The sequence below is a fragment of the Lissotriton vulgaris genome, chromosome 1_1 (assembly GCF_964263255.1).
Source record: "Lissotriton vulgaris chromosome 1_1, aLisVul1.2, whole genome shotgun sequence".
NCBI lineage: Eukaryota > Metazoa > Chordata > Amphibia > Caudata > Salamandridae > Lissotriton > Lissotriton vulgaris.
Window position 1 is genome coordinate 1481626681 of NC_141685.1, and position 14315 is coordinate 1481640995.

A 14315-nucleotide genomic window follows, 5' to 3' on the forward strand; every position below is an offset into this window, starting at 1 on the left:
TCTTCAGTCAGAGGGAGGGGAGCGAGGGGCTCAGAGCAGGATGCAGCCTGCACCTGCTTTCGAGGGAAGCCTCTCTCACAGCTCTCAGAAGAGCTGAGGTGGGGGGCCGGGCCCCTTCATTAACTGAGGAGAGAGCGGCCCCCCCGCACCGCGGGGCCTGCGGGGGCGTTTTTTACGCCCCTGTTGATAGGGTGAGGAGTAGGCTACTGATTGCATGGCTAAAGATCTGGATCAACCCAGAAGCCAGTCTGACAAAACAGATAATTACGGACTGCCTGGGGAGGGAGAAGGGAATGGCCATTCCTTGGCTCAAGTATGTTAAGGGAGGCTTGGAAAGCATCGGGTGCGAAGATCTTTTTCTGATGCCTTCCTGTATCACAAAAGGGGATCAGGCTAGAGTAAAAAATATGTTTTTCAAAAATAAAGCCATAACACGAGAAGCCAAGGATAGTACCGAACAATCAGTTAAGGCTCATACTCTGATAAGGTCCTGTGTAGGAACGGAGCCCTATCTTGCACTAATACATAACGCCCATGACAGATTTTTAATAACTCGTTTTAGGCTCAAAGGGTCCTTGCAGCTGCGATCAACGATCTCCGCAGGATACCCTTCATTTTGTATTGTTATGCCCTTTTTATTCAAAGCCCAGGCGTCGTTTTTTAATAAATTTGCTAAAAAAGGCTAATTTTAGACATGTCAGAAGCCCTTTTATATTTACAAATTGCCCGAGATCATCTGACTTTATTTGCGGTGACACATTTTTTAAGATCAGCAGCTAAACGGAGGGATACTAGAGGCATCAGTTGAATAAATACTGGGGGGAGTATTGGTCTTTTAAACGAACTATGTAATCATGAATACTATATCATTTTCAATGTGTTTCTCACTCCGAATGTTTTTAAATTGTATAGTTCAAAAGTTTTTATTGTACTTTTGTGGTGTTTAATGAAAATGCCGAATAAATAAATTAAATGAAAATGAAATACTACAGACATTGTTAATTTGAAGCACCACTCATATTTCTTCTATGAAGATTGACTTTGGCCCATGTAGAATAGGCAAAACGTTCCTCCTCCAGTCTCAGAGGCCCAGAAGGCCGGCGAACCTCAGATGTGTTCGTTATTGGTGGTAACTCACGGGTCGTTCCTGCGTGCTTGTCACTGGGAGATGGCGCCTGCCGTGCCTGCATACAGCTCTATGGGCTGTGTGTGCGGAAGACAGGCGGGCCCTGAGTGCAGCAACCGCTGGCCCCGCCCGGACCTCTGACGCTGTGACACCGGGCCCGGCAGCCGCAGCAGCGCCAGGAAGTGACCTGCGGCTGCACACGCCGGTCGGAGAGGAGGCAGCTGCAGGACCCATCGCAGCCCGCACATACATACCGCCAGCATGCTGCCCGAAGCCCCGGAGGGCCAGCTCAGCGCCGTCAGCAGGGCCCTCTCCGCCGGTACGTGCTGCGTAGTTCTCCCGCCACCCATCCTACCGGGCGGCGCTCACCGTGACTTGCCTTTTAAAGCTCTGGAGGCGTTCATTGCCGGTCCCGCGATGCTCAATATCCCCAAATATTACTTCACTCCCTCTAACTTACTCCTCACTTGTTCAAGATCAGGGGGTAGAATTGTTTCTTGAAGTCCACTGTGTATGGTTCTAACGGCATGTTTGAAGGTTTAGTTAGAGTAGCACTTTATCGTCCAAAGACAATTATTCGTACTCGTTGAGTATATCGGAGGAAAAGGGGACTGGCTAGTTGTTGGTCGTTTCTAGAGTGTTTTTTTTGCTGTTGTTGACATTTTTAATTAAAGAAATGACATGCTATTTTAGTGTTGCATGTAGTACATTGAGAATTATTAAATCTTCCATGTGCGTTCGTGGTCAAAACAAGTAGGTGTTGGTTTGTTTGAGGGATTTGTGCAATTCTTGATAAACGACCTTTTGCACCTCTTTTATTGTGCCCCAACCTGTGTCTCTTGCAACTTATATTATCCACAGTAGTTAATGTTTAAGCCACATTAATAGTATATTTTACAAATTCTTTTTTAGTTGTGCAAGTTCTTATTTGAAATATTTTAGTTAAATACCCGAGTTCGCCTTTACTGTTTGAAATGGAACAGCTTGCTGAATGAGTTGGTAATGTCGCTGTCATCTACTTCCAATTTGGATTGTGAGCCTGGGCGGTGAACAGGTTCTTTACAACTTGTTAGTTAGTAAATCTTCCTAAAAAAAGGAAGAAAAATACCGTTAATTCTGTTAAAGAACTGTTTCAGACAGTCATTAATTGACTATTGCAACCAGCATGGAAGGGAATAGTCAATCCTTTTGCGATTGTCTTGCAAGTGTTTATAAAATAAAGTCGAACAGGGCTACATCAGGTTCGCATAAAATAAGGCAACTAATCTAGAGGAAAATATGTTTTCTCCCTGTTGCTCTTACAAGGACATTTTTATTGAATTCACCTTTTTTACGGGTGAGCAGGTAGAGATGCAAATCAAATCTATAAAGTCTTGCTCACCATTAGACCCAGGCCTTCTTTCATTGGTAAAATTAGCGCATGAGGTAATTCATTGCCTTTCACCTAACCAGCATTTTTAACAAAATGTTTAAATTAAGCTATTTCCTTAAACTGTGAAAAATACCCTCTGTGCCTCAACTGATTAAAAATTAAAATCTCTATGATGTGGACCCTAACTGCTATCGCCCAATCTCCAGAATCCTGTTTCTGGTTAAGATTGTGAAGAAGGCCATGAATCAGCAACTTACCTCCTTCATACAGGATAACCATCTCTGGACTCTACTGATTTCGGATTCAGAAGTGGCCATAGCATGGAAATTGCCTTGATTGTGGTGACATGGGAGATAAGGGCGACTCTTGATAATGGAGGGAGAGCCGCCCTTGTCTTACTGGATCCATCAACATCATTCAATATGGTCAATAACGATTTTCTGATTGACTGTCTCCTCAACATTGGTATTGGTATCAGAGGAGCTGCTTAGGCACTTTTAAGATCTTTTTTTTCCCTCTGTAAGAACAACCTGGCATTAAAGGAGTTCATTTCAGAACCATTTTCTCGGCCTTGCGGGGTCCTCGCTTAGTCCAACACTGTTTAACGTCTGTCACCACTCTGTCCTCTATGATCAGATCATTTGGGTTCTCATTGACGTGCTATGCTGACGACACCCAGATTGTCATCTCGCTCTCTAGCAATAAAACCACTGGAACTCAATTTCACAACTTTATGCGGGCAGTGAGTGACTGGATGAACAACAATTGCTTAAAGTTAAACTCTGGGAAGACCGAGGTCCTCTTGTTTGGTAATCAGGTCTCGTTTTGATTCCCGTCTTGGAGACCTTATGAGTTTGGAATTCTACCAACTTCAATTAGCAAGGTAAGGAACTTGGGAGTTATAGTTGACTACAAGCTTGCCTAAAGGGATCAAGGGAACGCTGTGATCTCCCCTTCCTTTAACACACTACAGATAATAAAACTTTTTTTCGATTACATTCCACATGAGTCACAAAACAAAGTAGCAACTGCTTTAGTTTGATCTAAAATAGACTATTGCAAGGGACTCTACCTCAATATGCACCAGCAATCCATGAATAAGCTCCAAACACTGCAAAATGCCTCAGTACCCATTAGGGATCTCCAAATTTCAATCTGCATCTCAAGCTATACGCAAATTAAATTGGCCACCAATCAAGCAACATATAATTTTCAAGGCCCTATGTTTTTTCCATAAAGCGCATCCCAGTATAGGCCTGGACTATCTGAAAGGCAACTTTAAATGGTACTATCCAAGCAGGACGCTCCGCTACCCTGGGACAAAAAATGTCATAGTCCCCAATTTCAAACTCTCCTCGTGGGGAGGAAAATGCCTTGTCATCTGCACAGCTAAGGGGTGGAATACTCTACCTCTACATATTAAATCCATGACTAATCTACTATTCTTCAGGGCTTCTCTCAGTCATTCTAGGGAGACGGCGCCAAGACTCTGGGTATTTGCGCACTTTAAAAGTATATAATAAAAAAATCCCTTTTATATTTGCTTGTTCTAGCAACTAATTTTGTTTAGTTTTAAAGCCTCCACTCGTCCTGTGACAGTGCATTTTCATGATCAGTTCTAAAGTGCCAGTGAGGTTGCAAGGATAACAATAGTAGCACGGCCAAATTTTTATGGTGGAAGTTGCAAAAGAGACAGAACAGGTACCAATGTTTCTCATTGCTTGACTCAAGATAGGCGAATTCTAGTGGGATTATGAGCAGGGTGTGCATCTGGGATTTGTTTTTCCCTTTAATTTGAAGATTGTTTCCTATTATGTGCAAGGTCATTTATTTGATCTCAGTTCTCATGCAGATTTTGAAGCATGACTTTTAGGACTTCAACATCCTTCAGTCAGACTTGCACTGAACATGAAGTAATCCACCCCATTAAAAGTCTCATGTAGGGCAGAGTAAAATGAAGACACTCATATTGTAGGCTGTAAGCACCTCCAAAAATCTTCACTGCCCCCTGGTCCCTTATTGTCAGTGATTTGGACACCACCGATCTTCAATAAGCATTCCATTCATATCGTGGTCAAACTAGATATCCTGGATACCATAAAGACTCCAGCCTTTTTTTGAGGGATCATCACCTAGTGCTAGACCATCTCTAGTAGTTCATTATAGAATTAGAACTTTAGTCACATTTGGGGCATACACATTTAGAAGCCCAAATTGTTTACCCTCCAGTTAAAAATATATATACCTACCCTCCTGGTCAGCAAGTGTCTTTGAGATCTTAAAGGGAACATCTGTGCAATCCAAATTGGGACTTCTCTAGTTTTTGTGAAAAACTGGTAACAGAAATATTGACCCCCACCATTTTTGGGTAATATATTATTTTTCTGCAGCAGACTGATGCCTATTATCTTTTCCACAAGTAATTTAGTCTTCACTGATCTTATATTCCGACACAACTTCACCGAAGATAACCTAGACGTAACTCTGTCTGGGTGGGGGGAACTCTGCGATCATATCTCTTCAACTTCGTTACGATAACCTCAAAAAAGTTTGAACACCACTGAACCACGCTTTCACTTCCGGATGATGTAAATAATGATAAACAAGCATTGCCCAAGAATACAACAAGGTATGTCCTGCCAGAAGAAAGCCTCCTCTCCATAAAGTCACTAAAAAGTTAAAAAAAAAATAAACAGTACATCAAAAAACAGGAGTGAGTAGAAAATGTAGGATACTTCATATCACAGCCTGATCTAGGCACCAACCCCAGTGTAAGATGTAGGCATGCCATACATAGTTCAGACCCCAGAAATTTAGAATACTTGCGATGATCACCCAATGAGTAGCCTCCACTCTAGGCTGTCTCAAATAAAGACAGCTTAGACAGGCGCAATGGTTGCTGTGTCTAAAATAGCAATTTTCCCAAAATATTTCTTTCAAAGGACACTTTTCTTGCTCTGGAAACCCCAGAGTTTGACACTATTTCTGTGGGCTCTACCTTTTGCATTCTTCACCTTTGTCTCAAGTCTCCTAACACTTAAGTACAGTAGTTTACATTTGAGTTAGACCTTGCCTGTCATTATTGCCATGGTTGTCTGAGTAGCTGTGTGTGATTTGCAGTTTTTCAAAGGTCAGTACTGAGAATGTTAATTTTGATGTTTGTGTTTTCTGCTATTAGCAGGCCCTTGATGGAAGAGGTGTGGCGCCGCGGCTAGGGCGACTGACTCCGGAATCTGGGGATCACGGTTCGATTCTCGACACCGGCGGCAGTGTGCCCAGCACCATGTGACTCTGGGCAATAGCTTGCTTAATCTTACCAATGGCCCCCAGCGCCTAGAGACCCTTACGGGTGATTGTGCGCTTTACAAATGTGGATTATTATTATTATTATTATTATTATTATTATTATGATTATTATTATTATCCCCAATCAGGTCCAAGTTCGTTGACTTGGGTCTGCCTTCAGCTTCAGCTCCAGGTGTTCTCTGACTCTCCGTACCCACAGCTGTTCTGAACTGAACTATTTTGTTGTGCTTTGTAGCTCTGTTTGTTTTTATCTTTAACGATGCTGTACACTTAATTGACTGCCTGGTAATAATTTCTCATTTCTGTTGTTGAATGCATGGATTATATATAGGGGAAAGGTATTCAATTCTTCCAAGTGTTCACCAGTCAGGTGGAGGTGTTAAAATGTTTACCCAATCCAAGCTATGCCAAGGTAGTCCATGCATTCTGAGTAGCCATTGCAAGAACAGAACACAGTATATTTTTGGCAACTTACCCTCGAATAGAAGGCCCAGATAACATCTCTTTCCACATATGGCATCACTTGACCACTTGCTCATGGTCAGTGCTAACTCTGAAAGACCGGAGCTTTGTCATTGAGTAGATAGAGAGGGAGAAGGCCTGATTATCAGGTGTACCTCCCAGGACTTTCAGAGTCCAACAGAGATTCCACTCATCATAACCAAACAGCTAATGTCTGAGGCTGCATAGACACACCTTCTTTTATAGTGCCTGGTCTGCTGTCACTGACTGTGTAAAAGGTGCCCAAAACAGAAGGCAGAACTCCTGATGTGAAATTCATTCAGAGATTTAGGCCCTAGTGTAAGTCGTGTTTATCCAAATGGTAACTAGGACTGCACTCTACAACTAATCGATTCCCCATCGGCTCCAGGAAACCCACCCACCTTGTGTCTCCGTTGAGGTAGTATGCATCACCCCAATCAGCCTGGTATGACTGCACTCCTCTGCTCCTTATCTTGGCTTCCTCTATGCAAGACACAGGGCTTTGGGCAAGTGTCAAATGGGGTCTCCAGTCCAGGGCACATAGATCAGTCCCCAGTACCCTTGTGGCACCACGCAAGCCCGAGTGGCACAAAGTCATGGTTCACTTTCCATCCTTCTTGGGAGCAAGTATTACTGCAGCCAGGCATCTTAAGGGGATAATTTGAGGGGGGAAATATTGGTATCTTTGGCTGCAGTATTGCTTGCTCTTTGAAGGGGCACACACATTCGTGCCAAATCACAGTTATGTGCTCAGGATTAGTGCAGTATGTTTAAAGGGAGATCTAAGCTACACAGAGCTGTGTGCTAACACCTTTTTTGACAGCCTCGTTCCCATGTTGATGGGTTTGTTGATGGCGAGAATGTATCCGAGGTGTTCCATGTCGAGCTGGAAGAGGATGGAGCCCTGGGGTACTCCACAATCGAAGGGGAGTTTCTTGAGAATATGTAATGTCATCAGTAAGAGTTGATTTCAGTTGGCAAGATTGGTGTTGTTGTAGTATGGGTATTTAAATGAAACATATTATCCCTGGTGAGACTCTACGTTGGATACAAAAAACAATCTATTCCGCTGGAGCCCAGTGTTAGCAGTTAGCCATGTATATAAGGATTGTAGTGAGTCATGCAGTTTCCATTCAGTGACAGGCAATCTGAAGTCTTCTTCTCATGAAGCTTAGTGCAAGATGTGGTCATACATATGACTAATATAGTGACCTGTAATTCACCTAATTTTGGTTGAAATATTTTTTAAGTAGAGTAACAAAATGTGCCATTTAGCCTGGCAGGTTTACACATTTAAGGCTACAGGATAGATGTTTGCATAGCAAAACCATGATCTAGAGAGAAACGTTTAAGGTTGTTTTGTAGTTCAAAAATATTCTAGTAGAAACTCATTCACAAATTGAATATAGGGTGTAAAAAATGCAATGCTTGACTTCATGATTCAGATTGCTGCAAAATTTCTTCCTCTTTCCCCATCTCTCTGCAAGGATACCCCTTGTTAAGTACTTGCACATTTTGTTGCTTGATTGGAGTTATTTCAGTTGGTTCTGCTATGGTTGGTGTAGTCTCTGAGAATAAGGTTGCTGTGTTTTTCCCCCCCATCATGTGTCCTGCTGGAGGGTTGTAATTTTGACTCCAGTGTAGATATTAGGCCTTTTCCTTGTACTTACTAGGGGTTCACACTTACTATCTTGTGGAGGGAGTAGTAGTGTAATACTAGTCTGTTTCCAGAAGAGTCAGGTGTGGAAAAGTCTGTGGATTAGTGCTTGGTGATCTTTCAAGTCGAGAGGCTGAAGAGTGAGTATGGTCATCACTTCTTTCGATTTGAAAGGCATTGTCACACATGAATGCATATCTATGTGCGGTAGCATACTCTGATGCAGGTTTGCTAGTCCTGCGGAAAATGGTTCATGATTATCTGTTTCAGTAGCTGGGTAGAGTCTGATTTTACAGTGTTTTTTTTTCATAAAAAGGGTACGTGGGTGATCCAGTTGAAGTTGGTGAAATTATCTCGGTTCAAGCAGAAGGAGGATTTCTCCTGTCTTGAGATCATTGTGGAAAGGTCCTTGGCTAATGGAGAAGTTTAGGAAGTATGTGATGTTATGATCTTGTATTACGTTTTACACTGTTGGTATAGTGTTTAGAACTTTGAGCCATGTTTGTTCTGTTGTTATGGTGCTTCCCTCATAACCCAGCAGACAGGTTTGACTGTTGCAGCTGGCATATAAGAGGAGCACTGTTGTATCCAAAGATGAGAAGAAGAGTAGTAAATCAGAACAAGATTTATTCAGATCCAAGCAGAGTTTCTTCTTTCAGCTCCAGCCTTAAACTGACAAGCAGGAGCCCGACATTCTAAACTGCTAAGCAACACCTAATTAAAAGATGCATTAATAACACAACATTGTTAAAGATACATGTCCATCTAATGTACATATAAATTGAATAAAAACATAAACAGAATAATAAATAAAATAAACAAAATACAGAAATAGGATATAACACACTTCCTCTCCTTATAACAAATAAATAAAACAAAGTTAAGTTACATAATCTTCCAGGTATTTTGATGTAGATTTTAACCTAGAACTAGCTCTAATAGAAGAACTTGACAAATCAGGAGATAAAATAGAACCATTCTCTACACTTTCACTTGAGATTGACTCCGATTTTTGTGAAGCATCTCTTGGAACAGTCAAGTCACTAGCTTGTGATGACGCACTTCCTGTATAACCAAAAGAATCATAAATACAATCATCAGATTGCATCACAAAATCTGATTCCACTGAATTTCTCACTTCAGCAACATTTCTATTACTCCACCATTCCCCACCTGCGACCATGACAGCATGCTTGCCCACTTTAACTACTGTTGTTTCCGGATAAAATCTAGACCTTTTACTGTAAATGGTCTCCAAATCCTGACCTTGTCTCCAACTTTAAATTGTTCATTTTTCACATGTTTGTTCACCATACCTAATTTTTGATTTAATCTGAGACCCTTTTTACTTTGCTTTTGATTTGATCCAAATTAGGTACATTTTTTCCAAACTGAGTGTTACTGACAACCCATTCTGGAGATAATGCATTAAAAGATTCTCTCCCTCGCAGCATGGCAAACGGAGTGACTCCAGTTGTGGAATGAGGAGTATTATTATACAACCAAATTCTATCACTTACTACTTCTTGCATGTGCAGACCTGAAGATACAGCTAATTGAACATAATCTTTTATAACACGGTTCACTCTTTCTACTAAACCGTTTCCTTGTGGACTATACAATGCAGTAGTTAGATGTTTGATACCAAGATTACTCAAAAAATCTATCATATTGTGTGAAACAAATTGCACACCGTTGTCTGATACAAGAAACCCAGGAACACTTTCAGATCTGAACATTTTTAAAAAAAAATTGATAACATTTTCAGTATTGGGATCCTTCATAAATTTAAAGGACACCCATTTTGAGTAGTAATCTACAATTGTTTGAATACATCTGAAACCTTGATTCAAACCACCCACAGGGCCTAAAAAATGTATCCCTAATTTCTCCCAAAGATGTTTTGGAAAATTGACAGGAGATAAAGAGGAATTGGCTGTGCGTAAAGACTTTTCAGCATGAATACACTCAACACAATTGCTCAATAAAGTCTCAACACAGACATCCATTCCAGGCCACCAGTAATGTAACCTCAATCTTTTCTTTGTACTGGTAATTCCCCCATGTCATTTGTGAGCCAGGGCAATAACTTTATCTCTGATAGAAATTGGAGGAATGAGTAGAGAACCTCTCAAAACAAGGTTGTTTTCAAGACTTAATTCATCCTTGACTTTGGAAAAAGGAAGTATATCTCTGTCAATTTGGTTTTCTCTTGGCCAGCCAACAGAGAGATATTTTCTAAGAATTTCTTGAGAATTATCCTCAACGGAAACTTTTAACCAATCAGATTGAGAAATAACTCCCTTTGTTAATCTCAAGCCTTCAACCAGACTGACCACGACTTCTTTGTCATCAATCACCATATCAAACTCGGGATCGTGTAAGAGACACCTTGACAAAAAATCTGCTTTAAAGTTTTTCCCTCCTAGGATGTGTCTCATAAAATAATTGAAATCGCAGAGTTTGAAAATAGGCGAACCAACCTAGGACTAGCATTTCTTAACCCCTTATCATTCCAAATAAAAATTAGTGGCTTGTGATCTGAGATAAGAACAAACTCTCTACCCCATACATAAGTGGAAAATGTCTAACACCCCACACACAAGCCAGGGTTCCTTTTCTATAGTTTCTTCCCGAAGAAGAAAGCTGGCGAGATGCAAAGGCAATAATGTTTTCATTACCGTCAACCATTTGACTAAGCACTGCACCCAATCCAACATTACTGGCGTCTACAGTAATATAGGAAGTGTCATTTTCATTAAAGGGTTTAAGGGCAGGAGGAGTTATTATCAAATCCTTGAGTTTCTCAATTGCCACATTTTGTTCACTACCCCACATGAACTTAACCTTATTTCTTGTCAATATTCTTCAAGGTTCACTAATAAGTGCAAAATTTTGACCAAACCTTGAGTAAAACTCACTCAACCCTAAAAATGACCTCAACTGATCATTGTTGGAAGGTTGAGCACACTCTCGAATAGCTTTTAGTAAGTCTTGTTTAGGACTAATGCCACTTTGAGAAATGACATGACCCAAATAATCTACCTGATTCAGTAAAAACTTACATTTTTGTTTCTTGACAGTCATACCATGTTTGTTTAGAATACCTAAAACTTGGTCTAATTTAGAAAGATGTTCTTGGACTGTGTTAGTAGATATTAATATGTCATCTTGACATGCTAAAACATCCTTAACATCACCAAAAAGTTGATACATGAATTTTTGAAAAACTGAGGCCGCAGAGATCAGGCCAAATGGTAATCTCAAAAATCTAAAGGGACCAAATGGCGTGTTAAAAGCGGTTAAATCTTTAGATTCATCATGCAGTTCAATTTGATGGTAGGCGGCTCTTAAGTCTATTGTAGAAAAAACCTTAGTACCTTTTGGTTGAGCCAACATGTCCTGAATGCGGGGCAAAGGAAAACCATCAATATGATTTTTTTTTTCAGTGATCTTAGATCAATACACAATCTGAGTTCATCACAATTTCTTTTAAGAGTGACCACTATGGGAGAAATCCATAGTGACGAATCAATTTGTTCAATAACACCTTCATTGCATAACTGATCAAGATGACTTAAGTTTATCTCCAATACTTAGAGGGACATGTCTGACCTTATGAATAGTCGGAAAGGCATCTGGTTTAAAATGATCTTATGTTCAAATCCTTTGACTGAACCCAATTAATCTGAAAAGACAGTTTGATGTTTGTTAAAAATAGCTTCTAGAGAAGAGCAATCAGTAATCACGGAATTAACATTCTTGGAACGATCTAGAGACCTGGGATTATCAGTACCTGGTCTTAATACCATTCCAAATTTCCCTTGATCCTTCCAGCCAAGAATGTTATATCCTTTTTTTGCAATGTAAATCTTGGACTCCAAAATCCTATCTTCAAAGGTGAGGCTATCATTGAAGTAACCCAGCATATCAATCTCTTGTCCATCAAAGGCTACAGTGCGTATATCAGGAGGTATCAAATCAACCCCTTTCCATTCTTTAAAGAAAAATAAATCAGAAAGAATAGTAACTGGAGATCCGGAATCAACCGTAACCCAGACTCCTGGGGCTGACGCTGTCTATGAGATAACAAGGCACAGTGATCTGCGTGTTTGGTATACACGGAGTGAGCACATGACCACAGTTAAAAGCATTGCCCCCGACCAGCGCTTTGCATGTTGCCCTAATCGCCCTAGTGCCTCTGGCTGAGTTCAGCTTGGATTTTCTTTGTGATCCGGATTTTGTCAGGTGTTCCCTGAATTCATCAGATACTGCCTCACTTTCCTTGTTGTGCCACGAATTGAGGGGCCAACTGCATACTTTTTGTGTGATGCCCGGTGGAGCTACCTCACTAGCTATGGGGGAGATTGACTTTGGGCTCCTTCCTTTGACTATCACCCATCCAGCCGGAGTTCGGGCTAACACGCCCGCGTCTCTCCTGACCTTACATTCTCCCTCCCCCTTCCCTCCGCCTCTCCACTTCTACTCTTTCCAGCTTCTGTCCTCTGTCCTCACATGCCCTTGCCCTTTGTCCCCACCCTGTATATCTGTGAACCTCTTCCCTCGCCACTTGAGACTGATCTATTTTGTCTGATGCCCGATGGAGCTACCTGGTTTAGCTATAGGGGAGATGGGCTATGGATTCCCTCCTTGGTCATCACCTACCCAGTCGGTCTTTAGACAGACTTCCTTTCGTCTCTACGGTTGTCTCTTCCCTTATCCTCACTCTCTCTCCTCCCCTACCCCTCACTACTTTCTCTCTCCTTTCTCTCCTCCCCAGCTGACTGTTTGATTTAATGTTTACTTGTTGCTCTTTTTCTGGTATATTGTTGAACCACATTGTTGTACTTCCTGCCGTCTCCTCCCGCATCCTCCCTCTATTTATGTCTCTCCTTCCCTCCTCTCTCAATGTATTGAGACCGAACTATTTTGTCTGATGCCCGATGGAGCTACCTGGTTTAGCTATAGGGGAGATGGGCCGTTTATTCCCTACCCAGTCGGTCTTTAGACAGACTTCCTTTCGTCTAAATGGTTGTCTCTTTCTTTTTCCTCACTTTCCCATCTCCCCTATGCCCCACTACTTTCTCTCTCCTCCCCAATATGTATTGCTGATTGTTTGATTTAAAGTTTACTTGTTGATCTTTTCTGGTATATTGTTGAACCACATTGTTGCACTTCCTTTCGTGTCTCCCCCTCCCTCCTCTCTCAATGTTTTGAGACTGAACTATTTTGTCTGATGCCCTATGGAGCTACTTGGTTTAGCTATAGGGGAGATGGGCCGTGGATTCCCTCCTTGGTCATCACCTACCCAGTTGGTCTTTAGGCAAACTTCTTTTCGTCTCTCCTTATTGTCTCTTCCCTAGCTCCTATCCTCTCTCCCTTGAATCGCTCCCCTTGCCTGGTACTCTGCCTACCCCCCTGTCCTTTGTGCCCTTTGACTAAGCACTCCTTCTCCCCTTGTTGGGGAAAGATCCAATATTTATACTCTGGAGTCTCAGCGAACCCGCTGAGTGAGTCCACTGCGCCAAGGGAGCCACTCACACTTGAGGTATGGTATGGCACCCCTTGCCAAAGCACTCCCTCTCCCCTTTTTGGGGAAGCATCCAGTATGTAGGCCTTGGAGTCTCAGAGACCCCTCTGAGAGAGTCCACTGCGTAAAGGGAGCCTCTCGCAATAAAGATAGGGAAGGGATACCACTTCCCCTGGGATCACAGCTTACTGGACTTTGGACGTTGCCTTGACTCGTCTACCGGTTTGTGTCCCCGTCACCCTTCCCCCCCCCTCTCCACATGCTGTGTCTCTCACCCTCCCCTCGTCTTTCCGGCCTTCATTATCTGTCTACTTCCCCTGCTCCAACCCCCCTCCCCTGAATCTCTCACCTTGCCTGTTTTTCCCCTTACGTATTTGTTCTTATCGTTTATCTCGACCTTACAAGGAACTATGTTGCCATGCTCTAAGAACTGTGTAACCTTTGTAACGATGTAACCTGTAACTATGATCTGATGCTCATGTAAAGCACTCTGATACCTCTGGGTCTAGCCAGTGCTATATAAAACTTTTAAAATAAAAATAAATAAAATAAACCGGAACATCACCAATTTTCATATCACATTTTGGGTCATCACCATTAGAATCTTGTTGTGAGTCAACCATGTCAACAGATAACAAAATCTCCTTTACATAATTATTCTGCTTAACAAAACCCACCTCATTTAAATGGTCAGTTTCAACATACATTGTTTTAGATTTAAATTTACATGCTGAAGCGAGATGTCCAATTTTCTTACATTTGGTACACTATTTCTTTGTCGCCGGACAAGTGGGAGAATTAGCGAGATGTGACTTACAGCCACATCTAAAACATTAGAGGA

General features: G+C 41.7%; 1 protein-coding gene across 1 annotated transcript in view; it reads left to right on the top strand.

Moving 5' to 3' along the window:
• Positions 1-1214: 1214 nt before the first annotated feature.
• The window catches only part of DNAJC2 (DnaJ heat shock protein family (Hsp40) member C2), a 321120-nt gene continuing 308019 nt past the window's right edge, over positions 1215-14315 (top strand). Inside the window, exon 1 of the mRNA XM_086967334.1 lies at positions 1215-1445. Coding sequence (XP_086823460.1) covers positions 1388-1445 — 58 coding nt within the window. The 5' untranslated portion in view covers positions 1215-1387. The remainder of the gene's footprint in view (positions 1446-14315) is intronic.